This window comes from Pimephales promelas, chromosome 18 (assembly GCF_988280905.1).
Source record: "Pimephales promelas chromosome 18, fPimPro1.hap1.1, whole genome shotgun sequence".
NCBI lineage: Eukaryota > Metazoa > Chordata > Actinopteri > Cypriniformes > Leuciscidae > Pimephales > Pimephales promelas.
The window spans coordinates 5521441-5541161 of record NC_142786.1 but is presented as its reverse complement, the minus strand read 5'-3'; the positions used below and the strand labels follow the sequence as shown (position 1 = coordinate 5541161).

At 38.0% G+C, this 19721-nt stretch overlaps 2 protein-coding genes across 5 annotated transcripts in view; one reads left to right on the top strand and one right to left on the bottom strand.

Annotated features, from left to right (window-relative positions):
• Nucleotides 1-1969: 1969 nt before the first annotated feature.
• Nucleotides 1970-12540, bottom strand: flot1a (flotillin 1a). 2 transcript variants are annotated; one of them, XM_039678822.2, is made up of 13 exons: nucleotides 12401-12540; nucleotides 10876-10925; nucleotides 10706-10781; nucleotides 10515-10605; nucleotides 10209-10352; nucleotides 9225-9344; nucleotides 9051-9146; nucleotides 8794-8946; nucleotides 7929-8110; nucleotides 5772-5817; nucleotides 5497-5634; nucleotides 4385-4549; nucleotides 1970-4272 (listed from the first exon to the last, which is right to left on the bottom strand). In XM_039678822.2, the coding sequence occupies exons 2-13, from the start codon at nucleotides 10916-10918 to the stop codon at nucleotides 4255-4257; spliced, it is 1272 nt and encodes a 423-aa protein (XP_039534756.1). In that variant the 5' UTR covers nucleotides 10919-10925; nucleotides 12401-12540; the 3' UTR covers nucleotides 1970-4254. The 2 variants fall into 2 exon arrangements, with proteins under 2 accessions (XP_039534756.1, XP_039534757.1); XM_039678823.2 differs by lacking the exon at nucleotides 12401-12540 and adding an exon at nucleotides 12198-12344.
• Nucleotides 12479-19721, top strand: part of LOC120483662 (uncharacterized) — a 22266-nt gene continuing 15023 nt past the window's right edge. The window contains exon 1 of one of the 3 annotated variants that reach the window (XM_039678820.2): nucleotides 12479-12593. In XM_039678820.2, the coding sequence (XP_039534754.2) occupies nucleotides 12520-12593 (74 nt within the window). In that variant the 5' untranslated portion in view covers nucleotides 12479-12519. Of the gene's footprint in view, nucleotides 12594-13187; nucleotides 13465-16680; nucleotides 16883-19721 lie in introns of those variants that run through there. The other 2 variants (XM_089122714.1, XM_089122713.1) reach the window with 2 other exon arrangements.

Sequence of the window (19721 nt, the reverse complement as noted above, 5' to 3'; positions counted from 1 at the left end):
AGCTTGGAAAATGTCTTGGAAAAAAAAACGCATTACAGTTACAAGTGTATTGAGAATCTGTACATTTGTGGATGTGGTGCCTGGTTCACATTACACGATTTTAGCCCGATTTTGGCACGATCCGTTTGACGTAGGGAGTCGTGGAGATTCGTAAATGACAACGGGCGTCTGGACGCAAGATTCGATCGTATCGTCTCGTATAGTGTGTCATAGTGGGCGACAACTAGAGCCAGACCGATATATCGGCAGACCGATATTATCGGCCGATATTAGGCATTTTCCAAACTATCGGTATCGGCAGTTATAATGGCCGATAAATTAATATTTCAAAAATAAAATAAAAACAGACGAAACACGCTTGAACCATGTCATGAGTGTTGGAGTTGTATAGTTTGTCCACCAGAGGGCACTCTACACCGTTCCTGTTGGCAACACTAGTCGGTCACGAGACATACATTGTTTGAATAACAATTAAAAGATCATCCCCATTAGTTCTCTTAACTCAAATAAGCTTGAAAAAATTTGTGACTATCATGTCCAGTTTTGCTGCTGTTAAATAAGCCGAGAGTGAAGCGGAATCAGCAAGTAATAATTACGTTACGTTGTTACAGTGTAGTTGACTGACTGTCCTTTTAACTTTTGACAATGTGACTGAAGTATTTCTTCAATAGCGCGTGACGGTTATAGCAATGAGACGTATCATCTCTCCTTGGCCTGTTATATTGAAAATGCATGTTTTACAATTTGCAGTATGACGTAATCCATTGCTCAATTATGGCTCATTATAGACCAGCTAACCACAAAGCTAGCTAATGCCGCTATAATCAGTCTGTTCTGTTGTGACAAAAAAATAAACTTTTTAAAATGCATTATCATATTATTTTAGTTAAAACTCATAAATAACTACAAATAACTAATGTTAGGGAAATCTGTTAATGTTTTGTTGCGCGTGTCTGAAATAAAAAAATATCGGCGATATATCGGATTTTAAAACCAAAAAATATTTGTATCGGTATCGGCCTTCAAAATCCTTTATCGGTCGGGCTCTAGCGAAAACCTACGTTGCGTCTGCGATGCTTCACGACATCAAAAAAAACCCCCAAAAGACTAGTTTTTTTAACGGTCGTCCACGCCGGTTCCGTCACATGTATGAGGTTGACCAATAGGAGCACAGAAGCTTTTCCGTACACAACTTTCAAAAATGGCGAAACGAAAGAGAGACGGTGGTGCTAACGTTAAAACTAATAGTAAAAATATGTAAGAAAACAATATTTTACCTCAAGTTCTCTTCGGAGGATTGACAGCCTACACTGTCAGCCCAGCAATCCAGGAACGTGTCCATTGTCGGGTTTTCTTTCTTTTTTTACTTTTTTCTGAACACAGGACAGCCAATACAATACGTTCATTTCCGGAAGTCACTCGCTACTAGTTTCGCCTTCTCAATGACATCACCCGCGCCATTAAAGATGGCATTCGATGACTGGTCAGGAAGCAACATGTACACTGACATTTGTCAGTGTCAGTGTACATGTCGTAAGTCGTAACAGACAAAAAAATCGTGTAATCTGAACCAGGCATAAGAATCCAACAACTAACATGGCCAAGACCAAAAAGCTGTCCAAAGACACTAGACACAAAATTGTACACCTCCACAAGGCTGGAAAGGGATACGGGGAAATTGCCAAGCAGCTTGGAGAAAAAAGATCCACTGTTGGAGCAATCATTAGAAAATGGAAGAAGCTAAACATGACTGTCATTGATCTAGTTTGTCCAGCAATACGACCACAATATGGCTAGGTAATTGAGTTTAATATGGCAGAATTTAGTAAACTAGATTCAATGTGGTTGCAAAGGTTTCAGTAAACTTTGGGCCGCAAGCTTAGGTCAATCGCTTTCCCATGTTCATGTTTACTAGGGTTTGGCATTCTGCAGGGAACGTTTGTTGAAATGAATTGATTTAGACTGAACAAATAGTTAAATGTTTATTTTAGTAGGCATGTTACTTTAAGGCATCATAAGCACAAACAGACAACAGAATGGTTTTGGTTTGTTAGTCTTTGCATGCATGCTGAAACTGATGAAGTTGGAGATTTGTGTATATAATTGTATAGATACTTTGAATAGAATAGAAAAAGTTTCAAAACAGCTTTTCTAACATTGCAGCCCTAGCCTACACAGCAGGTCTACCTAACGCCCTGCATACTACATCAATCCAAATATTACTGTACAGGCCGAACTATTAATACAGCCTTCAAGTAATGCACTCTACTTCAAAAATATTAGTCATGAAGATTGTGGAAACGAATACAAAAATGTCATGTGTGGTTAGTTCAGTCTGCATTACATACAACATCTATAGTACCATAACAGTGTTTACACATCAGACAAAATGTTAGTAATTATTAAGGGACAAATGATGTCTGATTATGAATTATGAAGGCTTATCTAATGAAAAGTCAAGTGTCAACATATTATACTGACATTAAAACATTTTTGAAAAAAGAACATTCGTCACAATAATGTTTGTAAATTAAATACTGTATAATCACAAACAAAACATTTTGGAGTTTTTAAACTAAACTCCTTAATATCCCTTTTTTTAATGAAACAAGTTAAAAGGGGTATTGAAACTATTTGGATAAGAATTTGATGATCACGTTATGCTCTGCTTTAAAGGGATACTCCACTTTTTTTTGGGAAATAGGCTCATTTTATAACTCCACCAGAGTTAAACTGTTGAGTTTTACCGTTTTTGAATCCATTCAGCCGATCTCCGGTTTTCGCGGTACCACTTTTAGCATAGCTTAGCATACATCATTGAAATGCACAAGACCATTAGCATTTCTAAAAAAAAAAAAAGACTAAAGTCTTTCAATATTTTTCCTATTTAAAACTTGACTCTTGTGTAGTTGCATCGTGCACTAAGACCGACGGAAAATGTAAAGTTGCGATTTTCTAGACTGATATTGTTAGAAACTATACGTAACAATCAAGAAACTTTACTGCCGTACCATGAGTGCAGTAGGCGTAATGACTACACATACTTAGTCCCGGTCACGTTGGAAGCTGGGCACTATTTTCAGGCGCTGCGTCATATCAATACGCCTCCTGTGCTCATTGTACAGCAGTAATGTTTCTTGATTATTACGCAGGAATGAGAGTATAGTTCCTAGCCATATCAGTCTAGAAAATCGCAACTTTACATTTTCCGTCGGTCTTAGTGCACGATGTAACTACAGGAAAAATATCGAAATATTTTGGTCATTTTTTTTTTAGAAATGCTAATGGTCTTGTGCACTTCAATGATGTATGCTAAGCTATGCTAAAAGTGTTACCGCGAAAGCCGGAGATCGGCTGAATGGATTCAAAAACGGTAAAACTCAACAGTTTAACTCTGAGCCTATTTCCAAAAAAAAGTGAAGTATCCCTTTAAGATGAAACCGTACAAATGTATAATATTTAATCGTACACAATGAAAACACTTCAAACGATACAAAACTCCTACAAATAATATTGGTGAAATAAATAAGCTAAAAACAGCATATTTACTGAACTATACTTCCGCATTACATATAAAGACATTTGATTGTTCATTTGAATAAACACTTAAACACAAGTAATGATGATCTGAGATTATTGGCAGTATTTTCACATGTCAAAGCACAGTACCATTGAAGCAGAATAACTGCTAGAATTCCTACACAATAACGTCCATCTAAGACAGCTCACACACATCGCTGAGGTAAAGTGAGAGTGTATCCTATATAACGCACAGAAACAGATATGTTTCCCTTCATGTTACGTTGGCCTCCAAAAGATTAACTAATGGAAAGCTCATGTATAATGTAATGTTCTTAGTGCACGTCCCTATACGAAAAACTAAAGGTGAACGTAACATTTCAAAATGTTAAAAGCTACAGTGTCTAATGCTGTTCGACAGATCCCTGGACTTCACGTTCTTATGATGATTACGTTGAAAATACAAAGAATAGCATTCTTCCCTGGAGTTTTAGATTAAAATGCACTTTGGGTTTTGGCAGCAAGGCAAGACAGACAGGAAGTGTAAGTCGAGACGAGAGAGAGAGAGAGACATGGGAAAGAGTAAACAAAGAAGATGCAGAGTGGAAGACAAGAAAGATAATGTTACAGGAAGAGGAGAGAGTTTGAGAAAGAAACTGAGAGGAAAAGTGAGAGAATTATTAAAGGAAAGATCCATAAAGCATGCATACAGTTATGTCACGTTGGAGAGTGGGTTCAACCGGTTCGGGCCACCTAAAGGAGAAGAGAAATTCGGTCAATTATACTTGCAAAAATATGCACAAACGACACGATGAGCAAAATAAGTTGAAGATCATTTGGATGAAATCTGAAATGCTGTTTTGACCTGGGAAATACTGATGCCGGTCAGTTTCTCGATGGTCTCAGGCAGTTTGGTCATGATGTCGAGCACTTCGCCGGTCAGCTTGGCTGCGCCGATCTCTCCGCCTCCGCTGGAAACCATGGTGACTTTATTGGCAGATGACAGGGGCTTACTGATTTCCTCGGCCATCTAATGGATAGAAAACACACAATTCACCATCATTACACAACGTCAGCTCAAACTGCATTCTGCTCGATGTGGATTTGTAGTCCTTACCGGATCTTTATTTCGATGGTCCATTTTAGACAGTCTACTAGCTATAACTTATGGTGTGTTACACTTGGCATGTTTGGTTCGATTAAAGGAGTAGTTCACTTTTCAAAAAACTTTTGCTGATAATTTACTCACCCCCATGTCATCCAAGATGTCCATGTCTTTCTTTCTTCAGTCGAAAAGAAATTAAGGATTTTGATGAAAACATTCCAGGATTTTCTCCATATAATGGACTTCAATGGGAACCAAACGGTTCAAGGTCCAAATGAGAGTTTCAGTGCAGCTTCAAAGGGCTTTAAACGACACCAGACAATGAATAAGGGTCTTATCTAGCAAAACCATCAGTCATTTCAAAAATAAATAAAAAAGTTTAAGTTTTATAAGCACAAATGCTCGCCTTGCTCTGTTCTGTGATGCGCGTTCGTGACTCTTCTGTTCAAACTCGTTCATCAAAATGAACAAATCTTTTTTCGAGTCATGACTCGAAGGGTCCTATATAAGACCCTTAATCATCGTCTGATGTCGTTTAAAGCCCTTTGAAGCTGCACTGAAACTCTCATTTGGACCTTGAACCGTTTGGTTCCCATTGAAGTCCATTATATGGAGAAAATCCTGGAATGTTTTCATCAAAAACCTTAATTTCTGTTCGACTGAAGAAATAAAGACATGGACATCTTGGATGACATGGGGGCGAGTAAATTATCAGCAAAAGTTTTTTTAAAAGTGAACTACTCCTTTAAAACAAACCCTGGTGCGGTTGCTCTGTTAGTGCACTTCAAAATAAAGTGTAACCCCTTTTTTGCAGTAAAATGCTATATTTTTCTGTGTATTGTATACACACTCAAATTGAAATTCCCTCTCACCAGTGGCAGTTTCTCCAGCAGCATGTCCACCATCGCTCCTTCTTTGTATTGCTGGAAGGCCTCGGCTTTCTTGGCCATCTGCTCGGCCTCGGCACGACCTTTAGCCTCCACGGCGTACGCTTCGGCCTCTCCTCTCACCTGGTCAGAGCAAGTGTGTGAGCTAACATATCTTCTTTACAAACACAATATCTACTTAGTGAAGTAGAGACACAGATAATGTATAACACAAACAGTTTTGCATGTTTGATTATAATTAGACATGGCGGATCACTTACTTTGATGGATTCGGCCTCAGCTTCTGCCTCCATGATTAGCTGAAGACTGGTGGATGATGTCAGAGAGAGAAAACTTTAGTCATAACTTATACATTCAAAATATTTACCTATATTAACCTAACTTATTAACTAATTAAAAACTACTGTTATTAATATTCGTGTATTAAGTGTCCCTGTTATGCTATTTTAAAGGTTCCTAATTTTGAAGGTCTCCTTCAATAGGTTTACATGCATCCAAGGTAAAAAAAAAAGATTTTCACATTTTCTGAAAATATACATTGCAGTATCTCCTCTCTTCTTTTCCAGGTTTCAGCTAAATCTATAGTGTTTGAAATCAGGTCAAAGTAGAACATGTTCGCAAGCACTAAGTAAGTATTACATACATTTGTTATAGAGCCCGACCGGTAAAGGATTTTGAAGGCCGATAACGTTACAAATATTTTGGGGTTTTAAAATCCGATATTCCGATATATCGCCCGATATTTTTTTTTTGTTAAATATTGTTGGATTTCACACACGTGTAAAAGAAAAGCTAGCTTTTCTGCACATGATATGTTTGATACTTTTTCTCTATGTCTAAATGTTCACTCCTCGCAAGTATAAATTACATTTTACAATGCAGGGACTGTAACTAGATATGCTAGTTATAAATACGGTAATCATTACTTTATTTAGGCAGAAAAAGTTCATTGTGGTTTCCAAGCTCATTAATGTTAACATTAGCGGTCTTCCACTGATGATAGTGGCGTTAGCCTACTTTGTGGTTAGCTAGTCTATGATGAGCCATAATTTAGCAATAGATAACATCATACTGCAAATTGTAAAACATACATTTTCAATATAACAGGCCAAGGAGAGATGATTGAAGCGTGTTTCGTCCGTTTTTATTTTTTAAATATTCATTCTTTGGCCATTATAACTGCCGATACCGATATTTTGGAAACATCGGCCGATATATCGGTCTGGCTCTAATTTGTTACAAACCTACACAGGTTTGTGCAGGAAGACTTGATGTTTCATGCAGTTCAGATTCTTTCTTTTAGGAGAATATTTGTTGTGTTTTTTGAGCTTTGAAAATTTGCAGAGCTTTTTCATTTACAAACAACTATATTTCACACTGCATGTAAGGTCAAATCTGAATAAGCATATTTGGGGCACTTCTATGCTAAAATAGTCTTTTTGCATTTTTTTTATGACACTAGTGCAGAAATTACACACTAGTACACACAAAAGTAATTGGTAAATGTTTGTGGAAATTGACCTTCACGTTATATTTTAAAGGGGTCATCAGATGCAAAATTTCACTTGTTTATGGTGTTTGCATATAAATGTGTCTGTGTAGTGTGTGGACACAACCACCATACAATGAAACAAATCCATTCACTCCTTTTTTTATCCTCAATAAGTCTAAACACTCTCAATAATCAAGCCGTTTGGATTTTCTGAGCAATATATTGTCATATTGCTCACGCTCTGCCCATGACCGCTGACGGACTGCCCCGTATTAGCATATTTACGTCCTCAGCCATTCGGCGGCCATCTTGTCACAGGCAGCTCGCTCACTCGTAACATTGTGTTTTAATGGTGCATGTACTTTTAACTTGCTAAATTTTCTACCGATTTTCAAACGGTTTGGTTTGTTATAAACGTCAGAGATGTAGTTATGACACAGCATACTCATGAATAATACGTGTATAAATAAATAATCATGCAGAATTATAGCCCCGTTAATAACGTTTGTAAGAAACCAAACCGTTTGTAAATCCGTCAAAATTTCAACGAGATAAGAGTATTTGTGTTCGTGATCACTCATCTTGCATCAGCTTGCCTGTGACAAGATGGCCGCCGGTGATGACGATAGAGACTCCGCCATAAGACATCTAGCCTTTATTATGGATATCTATGTATCCCATGGAAGTTAGGGGTGGGGTGAGCAGTTACTCATTATCATTTAAAGAGACATGCACCGAAACGGGTCGCTGTGACGGGTCGCTGGTTATGAGGAGGTAAAAAGAGTGTAGTTTTACACAACCATTGAGGAATTTTAACCAAAGGATGTTACAAACTTATATGAAGACCCTAAAGAATCATACCAATAAATGGGCATGACCCCTTTAAAACAAACAAACAGCTGAACTGAAGGCACATCCATCTCACCGCTCGGCTTGTGCCAGTTTCTCCAGCCGGTATCGCTCGGCATCGGCTGGTTTCATGATTTTGGCCTCCAGCTCTTTCTCCTTGCGCGTGATCTCCTGTTCCTGCAGCAAGATTTGTTGCGAGCGCTCCACCACTTGCACCTGCATCTTCTGCTCCTCGATCTGCTGCTTCGTCTTCGCCACCTAATGCAACAATTACACAGCAGGATGAAGATTACCTGAATCACTCAACATAGTTATGTTTACTATAATAACTCCAGCATTTCATTTTTAAGTTGCCAGTCACCGCCAGCATTTTTGATCATGTTCACAAACTTTCAAAGCCCCCAGAATATTTTCTCAGTCAACATATAAAAAAAAAAAGAGTAACAAAATAAACATTTTAGTCTAGCTTCATTCACATTTGACTGTGAATAATTTTCATAAAAACAACATTTCAAACAAAAATCTGAGAAAATTGCTTTTTTTTTTTGTTTTGGTCAAAGACTTTGTTTTTGATTATTAAAACGTAGATCGAGTCCATCAACTCCCCGAAAGCTTTACAGTCATATACCTAGTCCTGGGTTCAAGCAGTTTTGATTTTTATGCTGTTGAATGATTGGTCATATTAGCTTACTTGTGCGTAAACAACTTTATCTGCTCCTTCTTGTTTATGCAGATCTTTTACATCTCTTGTTTTTGGATCCAGAGATGCTGTACTATTTCAGAAGATCCGTAACAGCGCCCCCTACCGTCTAACAGTGCACGGATTCCCAGAAAATGGCGGGAAAGAGTTAACAAAAACCCCAAAGATAACATCGAAGCACAAGAAAGTCTTTCACATCATTGATGGTCACTAAAAGGTTTGGTTGTATTTTTTTTTTTACCTGGAGCTGATAGGCCATTTCAGACTCAGCTTTTTTGGTGAAGACCTCAATGTCGTAGACAGCCTTCTTTAGCTCGTAGTCTCTCTGAGCCTTAGCCATCTCGATCTCATTCAAGTACTGAGCAGATATCTTTTCCTGCATAGCATGGGCCTCCTACAGAGAGCAAATGAGAGGCGTAACGAGAATATTTTAACATAAATCCTCAGTGATATTTAGAAAATAGGCTTTATTTGAAATTAAGTTGAGGAAAGGCTCACCCTGATCACTGCATCTCTTTTGTTCTTGGCTTCCCCGATACGTGCATCCTTCTGCACTTGGGCTGTACGGGCTTTTCCCAAAGAGTGCAGGTAATCCTGAAAGAAAAGGGCTTGATTCACCACTCACATAGTATCATTTTTACAGTTTTAAAACATTTGAACAGACTAACAGACCTGGTCATCGTGAACATCCTTGAGTGTGTAGCTGACCACACTGATGCCCATGTTGACAAGGTCGGACGAAGCCACCTTGAAGACCTGTTCGGAGAACTTCTTGCGGTCTTTGTAGATCTCCTAAAGAACAAACACACAACCCACTTACTTAGTTCTTTACTTGTAAAGAAACATCAAAGTTATCATGCTAAATTAAGTCAAGGTTTAACTAAGATGAGGACTGAAAGTGCAGATTTTGAATACTAGGGGCCAGGTTTACACAACAGGGTAAATTTGATTGAGACCGCGATCGCAGTTTATGAGGGTGAGCAAAAACGCACTGTTTTTGTGTGTGTCCCTTTAAATGCAAATGAGCTGCTGAGGGCGGAGCCCTCTTCGATTACCTCACACAGATATACACTGAAATCTTAAAAATTTCTAGTCTTTTATGTTCAAATCAGAGAAGGACAAATATGGAGAGACTCAATAAGAAGTGAAAACATGTAGAATGCAACAGGACATTTCTGGGTGGTTTGTTGATGAATTCATGTAGCGTGGATTCATGTGTAGTTATCTTCTAGTCATTCATTAGCATATTCTGTCATTATTCCTGGGGGCGGAATTTCTGTAAATTTTAGGGTTAGTGATGTCACAAACCCTTGAAAAACTCACTGTAGTCCATACCAGCCAGTTTTTGTAGTCCTTAAAAACAGATTTCTGGTAAGGAAAATATCTCCCTTTGCTTTGAACTTTGAGCATCGTAACTTTGCAGATGTTGTTTATGCACAAACAGCAACATTACACACTAACTAAAGTTAAAAAGATGAAATCATAATCAACCACCCATTTAAATACTCTTCCTCCCATAAATGATGTGTCTGAATGGCCAACAAAAGCATCAGCAAAATTATTTATAACTTATATCTAGTTTTACTGTTCGTAATGTTGCACTAGAGTGCCGTTCATTTGCAAGGTGAGCACTATTTGTGCACTTTATCTATTTACCTCCACGGTCAGGTGAGCAATGATAGCTCTCTGGTGGCCCTCCAGTGTTTCCAAGGCAATGTGAGCAATCTCACCCTCTGACTTTCCCATGAACATCTGGCAGGCTGCCGCCAACATCTGCTTATTCTGGCCCTGAATCTTCATCTGTAGGAGAGAAACATAATCTGATAAGCCACATAATCAACAAGAATTACTTTCTACAGAAAAGTTATTTAAAGAAGGGTCAACTATCTTATCATTTGTGACAAAAATGACAAAAACCCAAATGAAATGATGTTTATAGGTTATTAGAGAGTGTGTGTTAACCTGTGCAATTCCAGTGACAGAGATGGGCACTCCATGACGTGTGTAGACTTTATCACTCTTTACATTCAGTGTCAGAGTGTTCAGAGAGATCCTGTGATGGAAGAGAGAGAAAAAGCTTAGATTTGTTCATGCAAAACCACACACACACACACATATATATATTATACACAAACACACAGAGGGAATAATACCTTTGAATCTGCTGAACGCATGGGACAACAAACACTCTCCCACCAGATATCATGAGCGGTGGAGACCGGCAGAAACCTGAGGAGTCCAATAACACATGAGAACATGTTTTCATGATTTCTACTGAAAATATTTCTCTGTATAAACACATTTTTGTGATGTTTAGTCTTACCCGACACCACCATTGCCTCATTGGGACCGCAAGTGTAAAACATTTCCACACTACAGGAAAACAAAATTTTTAAATTCGATTTATTCCCTAATATCTCACACATACTTTATAACAACAACTGGATTATTCTGCTCTTACACTCTAAAAAATGCTGGGTTGTTTTAACCCAATTTTGGGTCAAATATGGACAAACCTGAAATGTTGGGTTAAAAATGTAATGTAAAAATTTAACCCAATGGCTGGGTTAGTCCATATTTGACCCAAAGTTGGGTTAAAACAACCCAGCATTTTTTAGAGTGTAGTGATTTACATTTTAGTAGAGTATTTCTTTTTTGTAATTGAAACATTCTATGACACATTATACATAACCATTAAATCTGTTGTACTTATGCAAAACAAATTTCTGTGTGGTGAAAGTGATGCAGCATTTTTGGCGCTTATTATTTTGGATAAATATTTGTATAGGAAAACAAAAATACATCAAATAGATATTTTTACCCAGATAGGGCCAGTTTGTATTTTATCATAGGGAACAGTATGTGCAAGATAATTTTGATCCATGATTTATAGAATTAAAAATATATATTTTAGTACAAAGTGAAAACAACATATTTAAATATGGGTCAATACATATATATATATATATATATATATATATATATATATATATATGGTCAGCTATGAAAACTTTTCACAATATTGTAATTTTGAACTTGGGATTTTTATAGCTGTAAGCCATATCATCAAAACTAAAATAAATAAAATCTTGAAATATCTCACTTTGCATGTAATCTAAATAATATAGTTCCACCTTTATAGTTGAATTACTGAAATATATGAACTTTTTCACGATATTAAACTCTTTTAAACTCTTAAACAACAACTCTATTTAACTCTGTCTTCAATATTATAACGAATTGTACTTATAGCGTTCAATAATGCACACAATATCTTGCAATCTGCATAAAGCTGGCCATGCATGTAAATACGTTATCGATCGGGGGTTCATGGGATCTTGCTTCTCGGAAATGGTGGGCTAGGTCGCTTATTACGTTTGTAGAGCATTTCGGGAGGAAAAAAGCATAATACCATAGCAATACATAATTCTTTAGTTTATTAAAAGGTGATATGTACGTGTGACAGAGAGTAAAATACGCACATCTCTCATTATTTATCACAATTTGTGTTTATAATTATAGTATAATTTTTAAATATTGAAAATGATCCCGGCTGCGGTGGACTAGGAGTGCCTTTATAATTACATTAGTATAATCACATTAGTGTAACAGTATCAAATCCAAATAAATATAGCCTTATCTTACCTATTACACCAACAGCAAACTGTATTTTTCCAGCTAGACTGAAAGTAAAAACAATAACTGCGCCTATAATCTCGCAATATTGTATTGGGCGGCGGAGGGATATCAAAAACCAGTGTTTACATCCAGCACGTCACGACAGCGTAAAGGGTCTCGGAACAGACTGCAGAGAAAACAGGAAAATAATTATCAGGAAAAACTCTTACCGTTGGGTGAATGGTTAGTAAATTTTAATCGAGTTGATAATAGCACGATATTGGGTTATCTTCTAACTGGTGTAAAATAAAGACGCTGTAATCCAGGAGGCTGTAACTAGCAGCAGTGTATGATAGTGATGATGAGGATGATGATGGCGCCCCGCCCGGATCACAGTCACAGACTTACTGGCGCCATCTCACGGTGAGCAGTTCGCATAGTGTAGCCTGGGCTAAATCATAGGGCTAAATGAATCATTTGAAAATGATGTTATCGATGCAGTTTGTGGCTTTACTTCACTTATACTTCACTTATTTTTAAATATATTTTTGCATAATTGTTATGATTTTTATTTATGAACATTCAATAACTTCACTGTATTGTTGCCAAATTCAGTCCACACATCACTGTTATCCTGATGGTTATACTACAACACTTATTTAGGATGTGATTTTTATTTATGACAATTCAATAACTTTACTGTTACGCACTGCATTGGTGTATTATAAATCACTGATGGACAGTAACTTTCATATTTGTTGGAGACAAAGGTCAAGTAACTGCCTCAAACTGAATGTAACAATGCGTTACAGTGAAGTTATTCAATATTTTTCATAGCCTAATAACATTTTTTTTAAATTATGCAAAAAAAAAAAAAAAACTTTTATAACAAGATAAGTGCAGGACAGCAGGGGTGTCGTTGTGAATTGAATAGTAAAGTTGACTGTTGTAGTACACTTTTCAGGTTTTGCACTTTGTAGACGGTCCCTTCGGGTCTGTCCCTCATCCTGCGCATGAAAAGCTAATTTCGAGGAAAATTCGGTTGTAGCTGATTGTCTACGTTGCTAGATACTACTAGGTACGATTACAAATAGGTGTTATTTGTGTAGTAATAACTTTTACACGAGTTATTAATCCGGGAATTTCAAATCTGTGAATTTATTTACAATTTTGACTCATCCGGATAAATTGGTTGCGAAATACAAGTGTTTTCCACGTAAGTTACCGTTCAGATGAGATCATAAAAGTAGGCTACTTGAAGATAGAAAGCACTTGAGGGCGAAACATCTTTTAGGTAAGTGCCTAACATTAACTTATTACCAACACAATCTAATCTGAAATTAATTAATACATCGTCCGACCAGGCACAACAGTTATATAAATATAGGTTATATGTTTGGTCACGTGATTTTTGTAAATTCGAAAAAAAAAAAAAAAAAAGTCCCACCCCCTTTTTACTTTTTAACAAATTACTCTTCTGTAGATCGATGCAGGGGAAGAGGAAGAGGCAGAAAAAGAAAAGGCAGTGTTTTTTTGTAGCTCCGACTGTATATAACATAAGTGTTCTTATAACAAAAATTATGTGAATTTTCTGCTTTGCAGAAGCGCCTTGAAGTTCTTGAAGGTAGGGATACCACAGAGAGTTAATATTTTTATCCGTTACAGTTATGAAGCATGTTATTCTTTGCACAACATAAGGTTATACAGCATTGGAAAAAACATGACAAGAATCATTCTCTCCAGTGAAAATACTCTCTCCAATGTGAATTCTCTTGTGGCTTTTACGCTTCCTTGTTGCGTGAAACTGCGTGAGCTTTCCACACTGAAAGCTGATGAAAGGCTTTTTCCCATGTGAATTCTCATGTGATGCTCAACATTTCCTTGTTGCGTGAAACTCTTTCTGTACTGAGAGCAGATGAGCTTCTCTCCAGTGTGAATTCTCAAGTGACTCTGAAGGCTTCGTTTCACAGTGAAACAGTTTTCACACTGAGTGAATTCTCATGTGATGTTTAAGATTTTCTTTCACTCTAAAACTCTTTTCGCATTGAGGACAGCTGAAATGTTTCTGATGGTCTTCCTGGGCGAAGCAACGACCGACGGCGGTGGAACATGACGAGGTGGAGACCCAAGCCAAACTGTGAGGACGTCATTTTAGGCCTGGAGGGCCAAGGTGACATAGCCGGCTCAAGTAACCTGGTGGAGGCGGGGGCTTGGCAGAATGGGGCGACATCGGATGTTGGAAAGACCAAAGCAGAACTGGAGGGAAGGAGGAACCCGGTGGAGTTGAAAGGGTGGAGGCTAAAGCACAGCCAGAGGTCTGGAAGTCCATGGCGAAACCAGGATAATGAGAGACAAAGGTGGAGCCAGAGGGACAAGGGAGCCTGGTGGAGCCTGAGTGAGGGTGGATCACGGCGAACCTGAGGGAGCATAGACCCAAGGTGGAGCCGAAGGGCAGACCAGTCGAGGTGGAGAAATGAGCCTGGAGGACTGAGGTGTAGCCAGTGGATCCGCTTCATAGAGCCCTGCTGGTGGTGAAGGCGCTGCGAGACGGAGTCAAAGAGCTTGCAGGATTCATCAGCGAGGGCGGAGACAAGGAGCAGCGAGGCACCTGCAAGACAGCCCAAGTCCAGGGGACTGAACGGAGCCAGCATAGATTCCGGGAATAACGGGGTGGGCTTGGTCCAGGGGTGCGTTTCCCGATAGCATCGTTAGCCAACTATGGTCGCAAGTTGGTCGCAATTTCCATTGAACTGCGACCATAGTTGGCTAACGATGCTTTTGGGAAACGCACCCCTGGGCGGGAGTGGGTCATCCAGAATCATAGCTAGCTTAACCAGGAGGAGAGAGTTCAAGGGTGGGTGAGAGAGTGGGAGTTTGCTCCTCTGTAAAATTATTGAACTGTTCGAAGTTCGAACGGCACTGTGTCCGTGATGGACCTGGCGATATGCACTAACCTAGGGACGGATATGGCTCCAGGACAAACTCTGGCTGGCTCTGACTCCGTGGTTGGTGGGGGCTCAGGCTCCGGTTCTTTGGCGACTTCGGGCGTTATCATCAGGTCTGTGGGGGAGGTTTTCTCTTGCTGTCCTGGACTCTCCCTGCTGGGATGACAAGCCCTATCTGGAGTGGAATAGGAGATGGCTGAAAGATGTTGAAAGTCCCGGGGAATTGATGGCGTTGTCCTCGACAACTTCTATGGTGAGGGGGGATCCGCAAACCCATAAGCCAAACTCCACGAACTCTGCAAAATGACAGTGCTCCTCCCTCATCAGCAGCATCTGTCCAAGAATGTTGTCCATTCTGTTCAATCATCCCAGCGCGCGCCTCATTGTAGATATCCAGAAACTCCACATTGTATTCCTCCAGCGTGCTATCTATCTAAAATTAAAAAATATCTATTATTTATTATTATTATTTCTGTGCATTAGGACTTATGCATTGAATAGCTTGGCCTAGCTTTTTGTCATCCTGCCTCTCCCCATCTCTTGTAATTCATCTTGAGATCTAGAGGAGATTAAATCTTTGAGTAGTTCTTTAATGTAAGATGCTGACAGCTTATATTTTACAGAAGCTACTTCAGCTCTTAGCAGTGAGCAGAGCAGACGCACAAAGACTGGATTGTTTTGGAGTGCTATTATTATATACAGGGATTTGGAATAAGAAAAGAAATGAAAACATTTCCTCTATCTTTGTTTTACACACACACACACATACACACACACACACACACACTATTGTCCATCAGCTATTGTGATCATAAACTATTGTGATACAGTATATAAGCCTGTAAATATAACTTATAGGGCATCTTTGCATTTCCTATAAGACGTTTCGTGTGTGTGCTCTGTAAAAAATATTTTCAAGATTTGTTGTCACAACATATTTTCTTTTGTCAAATCAACTTTATAATAGTTTATTTAGTTGAGATAACTTATTATTTTGAGTTTCTGATGGTTAAATTGATCTACTTCATTGTATTAACTCACTTTTTCCAGTTCAATCAACTTAAAATTTGAAGGCAACCCAGGTTACTTACTTTTTTAAGTTAAACCAACAATATTTTTTTTACAGTGTAGTAATCACAACATTTTTTCTTTTGTCAAATCAACTTAAATAATTTATTTAGTTCAGATAACATATAATTTTGAGTTTCTGATGGTTAAATTAATCTCCTTCATTGTATTAACTCACTTTTTCCAGTTCAATGAACTTTAAATTTTAAGGCAACCAGGTTACTTACTTTTTTAAGTTAAACCATCAATATTTTTTTACAGTGTGCAAATACCCTGGCAATATTGTATTAGTAGGCTATTATAGTAAAGCTAATAAAGCTATTTGAATTAAATTGTGATAACTGTTTTTAAGTTAATTTTGCCAAGGGCTGCACTATTTATGCTAATATTGTGCTTTATGTCGGCTAGCCTAAATGTGAGTGCTCTGGTAGAGTCTATGGGTAGAGCAGGCGAGAGTGATTTCCCGGAAATGAACGACGGCATCCGAACAAAGCCGAGCTTAAATTGCTTCTAAAACGAAATCAGCCGAAGTCTTCCAGATAACGCCGATTTGTTAAAACAGAAGTGTCTTTCTTTGGCAGATTGGGGGCGATAAAAAAGGGTTGGGAAATAGGAGGACGAAAACCATCCTTTTAAACCATATTTTGTTCATATAGCGTTGTCTACCAATCATTTTACCGATTTGGATTTCCTACAAAGGTAATTACACCACTTCTTTATCATATTTAAGAATGATGCTTTCACATAAGGCAAAAGAAATAATAGGGTTAAATGATGCCGTTTTATTCGTTTACTGCTTTATAACTTTATTAGTAGATGCAGTGGTGAGAACAAATGATTTAGGGCGTTTCTATTGATACTATCAAACAACAAACGGTTCGCATCGGGACATTTTCTACATTTTAAAAGCCTCGTTATAATAGGCTAAATGCAGATGTGGACACGAAACCCTTTGCCATAATTATTATAATGTTGTAGCCAATTTATGCGCAGTTTTTAGGTTCACAGCGACTGCAGTCATTTATATTGTTCGTTTGCATCAAAATAAATTATTATATAATTTAGCACCTTGGTTGTAGCTTCTGTCAGTTGAAGTGGCCGTATTGGTAACACGAGGAAAATATTGATTCATAGTTCATTTGAGATAGCTTCCTCTTGAATGGGACATCAAATACTGTCTATGACTACTGCTCTGAAAGGCTGGTCACGAAAGCTAGTGACTTTATTATCGCCACGCCGCTGAGCGTTACTGTATACATTTTTTTCACGACGCACCAGTTCTTTTATATTAGAACCGACAGGCATTACAGTAGCCCAGTCTGTTCATCATCTCGCTAAATAAAACAACAGCATGCAGTGCTCGTCATGTTTCAACGTGCGTGTTCTCATTTCTGTACATATCCTCCTTTGTTCAAGCTTAGGCTGTATGCATAAGAAAACGAACATATTTCTTGTTTAATGGGGTCCTCATCCTTTTGATGGGACAGGTCCAGCAGAAGACTGTGACACACCCTTGTCGCATCAGCGGGCCCGTGTGGTTATGAACGGGGAAAAAAGGCGTCTAAAGCACAATGTTCCCTCACGACTGAAAACCACAGATATAAGCTGTGTAGCCATTTCAAAGCGACAGCGAATTTCGTGTTTATACAGAAGGAGTCCTGTATGTAAGATAATTATTGGTCGTTTAATTAGTAGCTACAGTCAAAATCATCTAATCTCACGGAGTCAGCGGTTTAAAAGGCACGCGCTGAAACCTGTCAGTCATAGCGTCTCCTCACTCTATTCATAATAATTAAAGGCCCAATCAACATTATATCCTACGCTAGAAATGCACTTAAATGTACTAAAGTGCACTTAAAAACCAAACAGATTTATTCTAAATATGTGGTGTTCTGAAATCGATTGTTAATCAAGTGCAAGTGGAGCAGATGCAGTTCGTTTTCCCGCTGAGGCGCTCAGTTCTGATCCAATAACATGAGGCCAAAGAGTAGGCTACTTTGGCAAAGGACTAGAACAAAGAAGAAGATTGTATTTTCTCTTTCGCTCTCACAATTTTGAACCATTTTGTCACAATAAATGTATTTAATTTATATGAGAGGGGGAACAATATAGCCTATTTCTAGTGTAGGAAACTAGTGAAAATAATTAGGCTGAATAGGCTCAACCTATTAGAGGAGTAGTTCACATAATTTACTCACCCCCATGTCATCCAAGACGTCCACGTCATTCAACTTCAGTCGAAAAGAAATTAAGGCTTTTGATGAAAACATTCCAGGATTTTTCTCCATATAATGGACTTCAATGGGAACCAAACGGTTCAAGGTCCAAAAGACAGTTTCAGTGCAAACTGCAAACTGTTCAAAGGGCTTTAAATTTAGATTCCAGACGATGAATAAGGGTCTTATCAAGCGAAACGATCGCTCATTTAAAAAAAACAAAACAAAAAAAACTAAGCTTAAGTTTTATAAGCTCAAAAGTCACCTTGCTCTATTCTGTGATGCGCGTTCGTGACTCTCCTGTTCAAACTCGTCTATCAAAATGAACGAATCTTTTTTCCTGTCATTTATTTCATTCAACGAACGAAATGAACGAGTTGACTCGGGAAAAGATTCGTTCATTTTGATGAACGAGTTCAAATAGGAGTCACGAACGCGCATCACAGAACAGAGCAAGGTGACCATTTGAGCTTATAAAACTTAAATTATTATTTTTTTTTAAATGAGCGATCGTTTCGCTTGATAAGACCTTTATTCATCGTCTAAGAATCGTTTAAAGCCCTTTGAACAGTTTACAGTTTGCACTGAAACTGTCTTTTGGACTTGAACCGTTTGGTTCCCATTGAAGTCCATTATATGGAGAAAAATCCTGGAATGTTTTCATCAAAAACCTTAATTTCTTTTCGACTGAAGAAAGAATGACATGGATATCTTGGATGACATGGGGGTGAGTAACTCCTTTAAGAATAATTGTTTAGGGCTAGGCTATAAAAGGCTTATTATAACAGGGAGAGATAGAGACAGATTTTGAACTGATTTGGGCTTTTGGAAGATGCGGCACTGTCAGCTGTCTTCAGTCTGGACAAGTACAGTATACTGTCAGAAACTGGATGTCATCCATTACTAAGATACTGTTTGAGAGACAGCCAACAAATCTCCTCCCTTAATCAGATCTACAATCAGCCTTAAAGAGACACTGATCAAACTGTCACACTACTGTAGAGTTTGACCTAAATGCAATATAGTCTCTTTTGACGTGCAAGACGAATTCAGTTTAGCATTAATGATTCAGGCCTTTAGTTAGATAAGTGCTATTAGACTACCACAAGAATCTCTTTAATGTCATCTTGTAACATCATGAATTTATGAAATCCTTTTTTGAAAATAATTGAAAATTCGGTTTCATTTTAAATGCAATGCTCGAGACACCATCTTCTAATTCAGTGAACAACATATTTTTTTATTTATGTTTTATATGCCATATTAGGTATCATTAATTGCTATTTCTAAAATCTTGCTTGGAAAGTTTTGCTTGTTTATGT

Bases quoted from the DNA above. Each gene is read 5' to 3' on its own strand.
- flot1a (XM_039678822.2), bottom strand. From the start codon at position 10,918: ATGTTTTACACTTGCGGTCCCAATGAGGCAATGGTGGTGTCGG. The intron at 10,782-10,875 runs GTAAGACTAAAC...TGGACTCCTCAG, and splicing joins TGAGGCAATGGTGGTGTCGG to GTTTCTGCCGGTCTCCACCG. The intron at 10,353-10,514 runs GTTAACACACAC...TCTCTCCTACAG, and splicing joins CTGTCACTGGAATTGCACAG to ATGAAGATTCAGGGCCAGAA.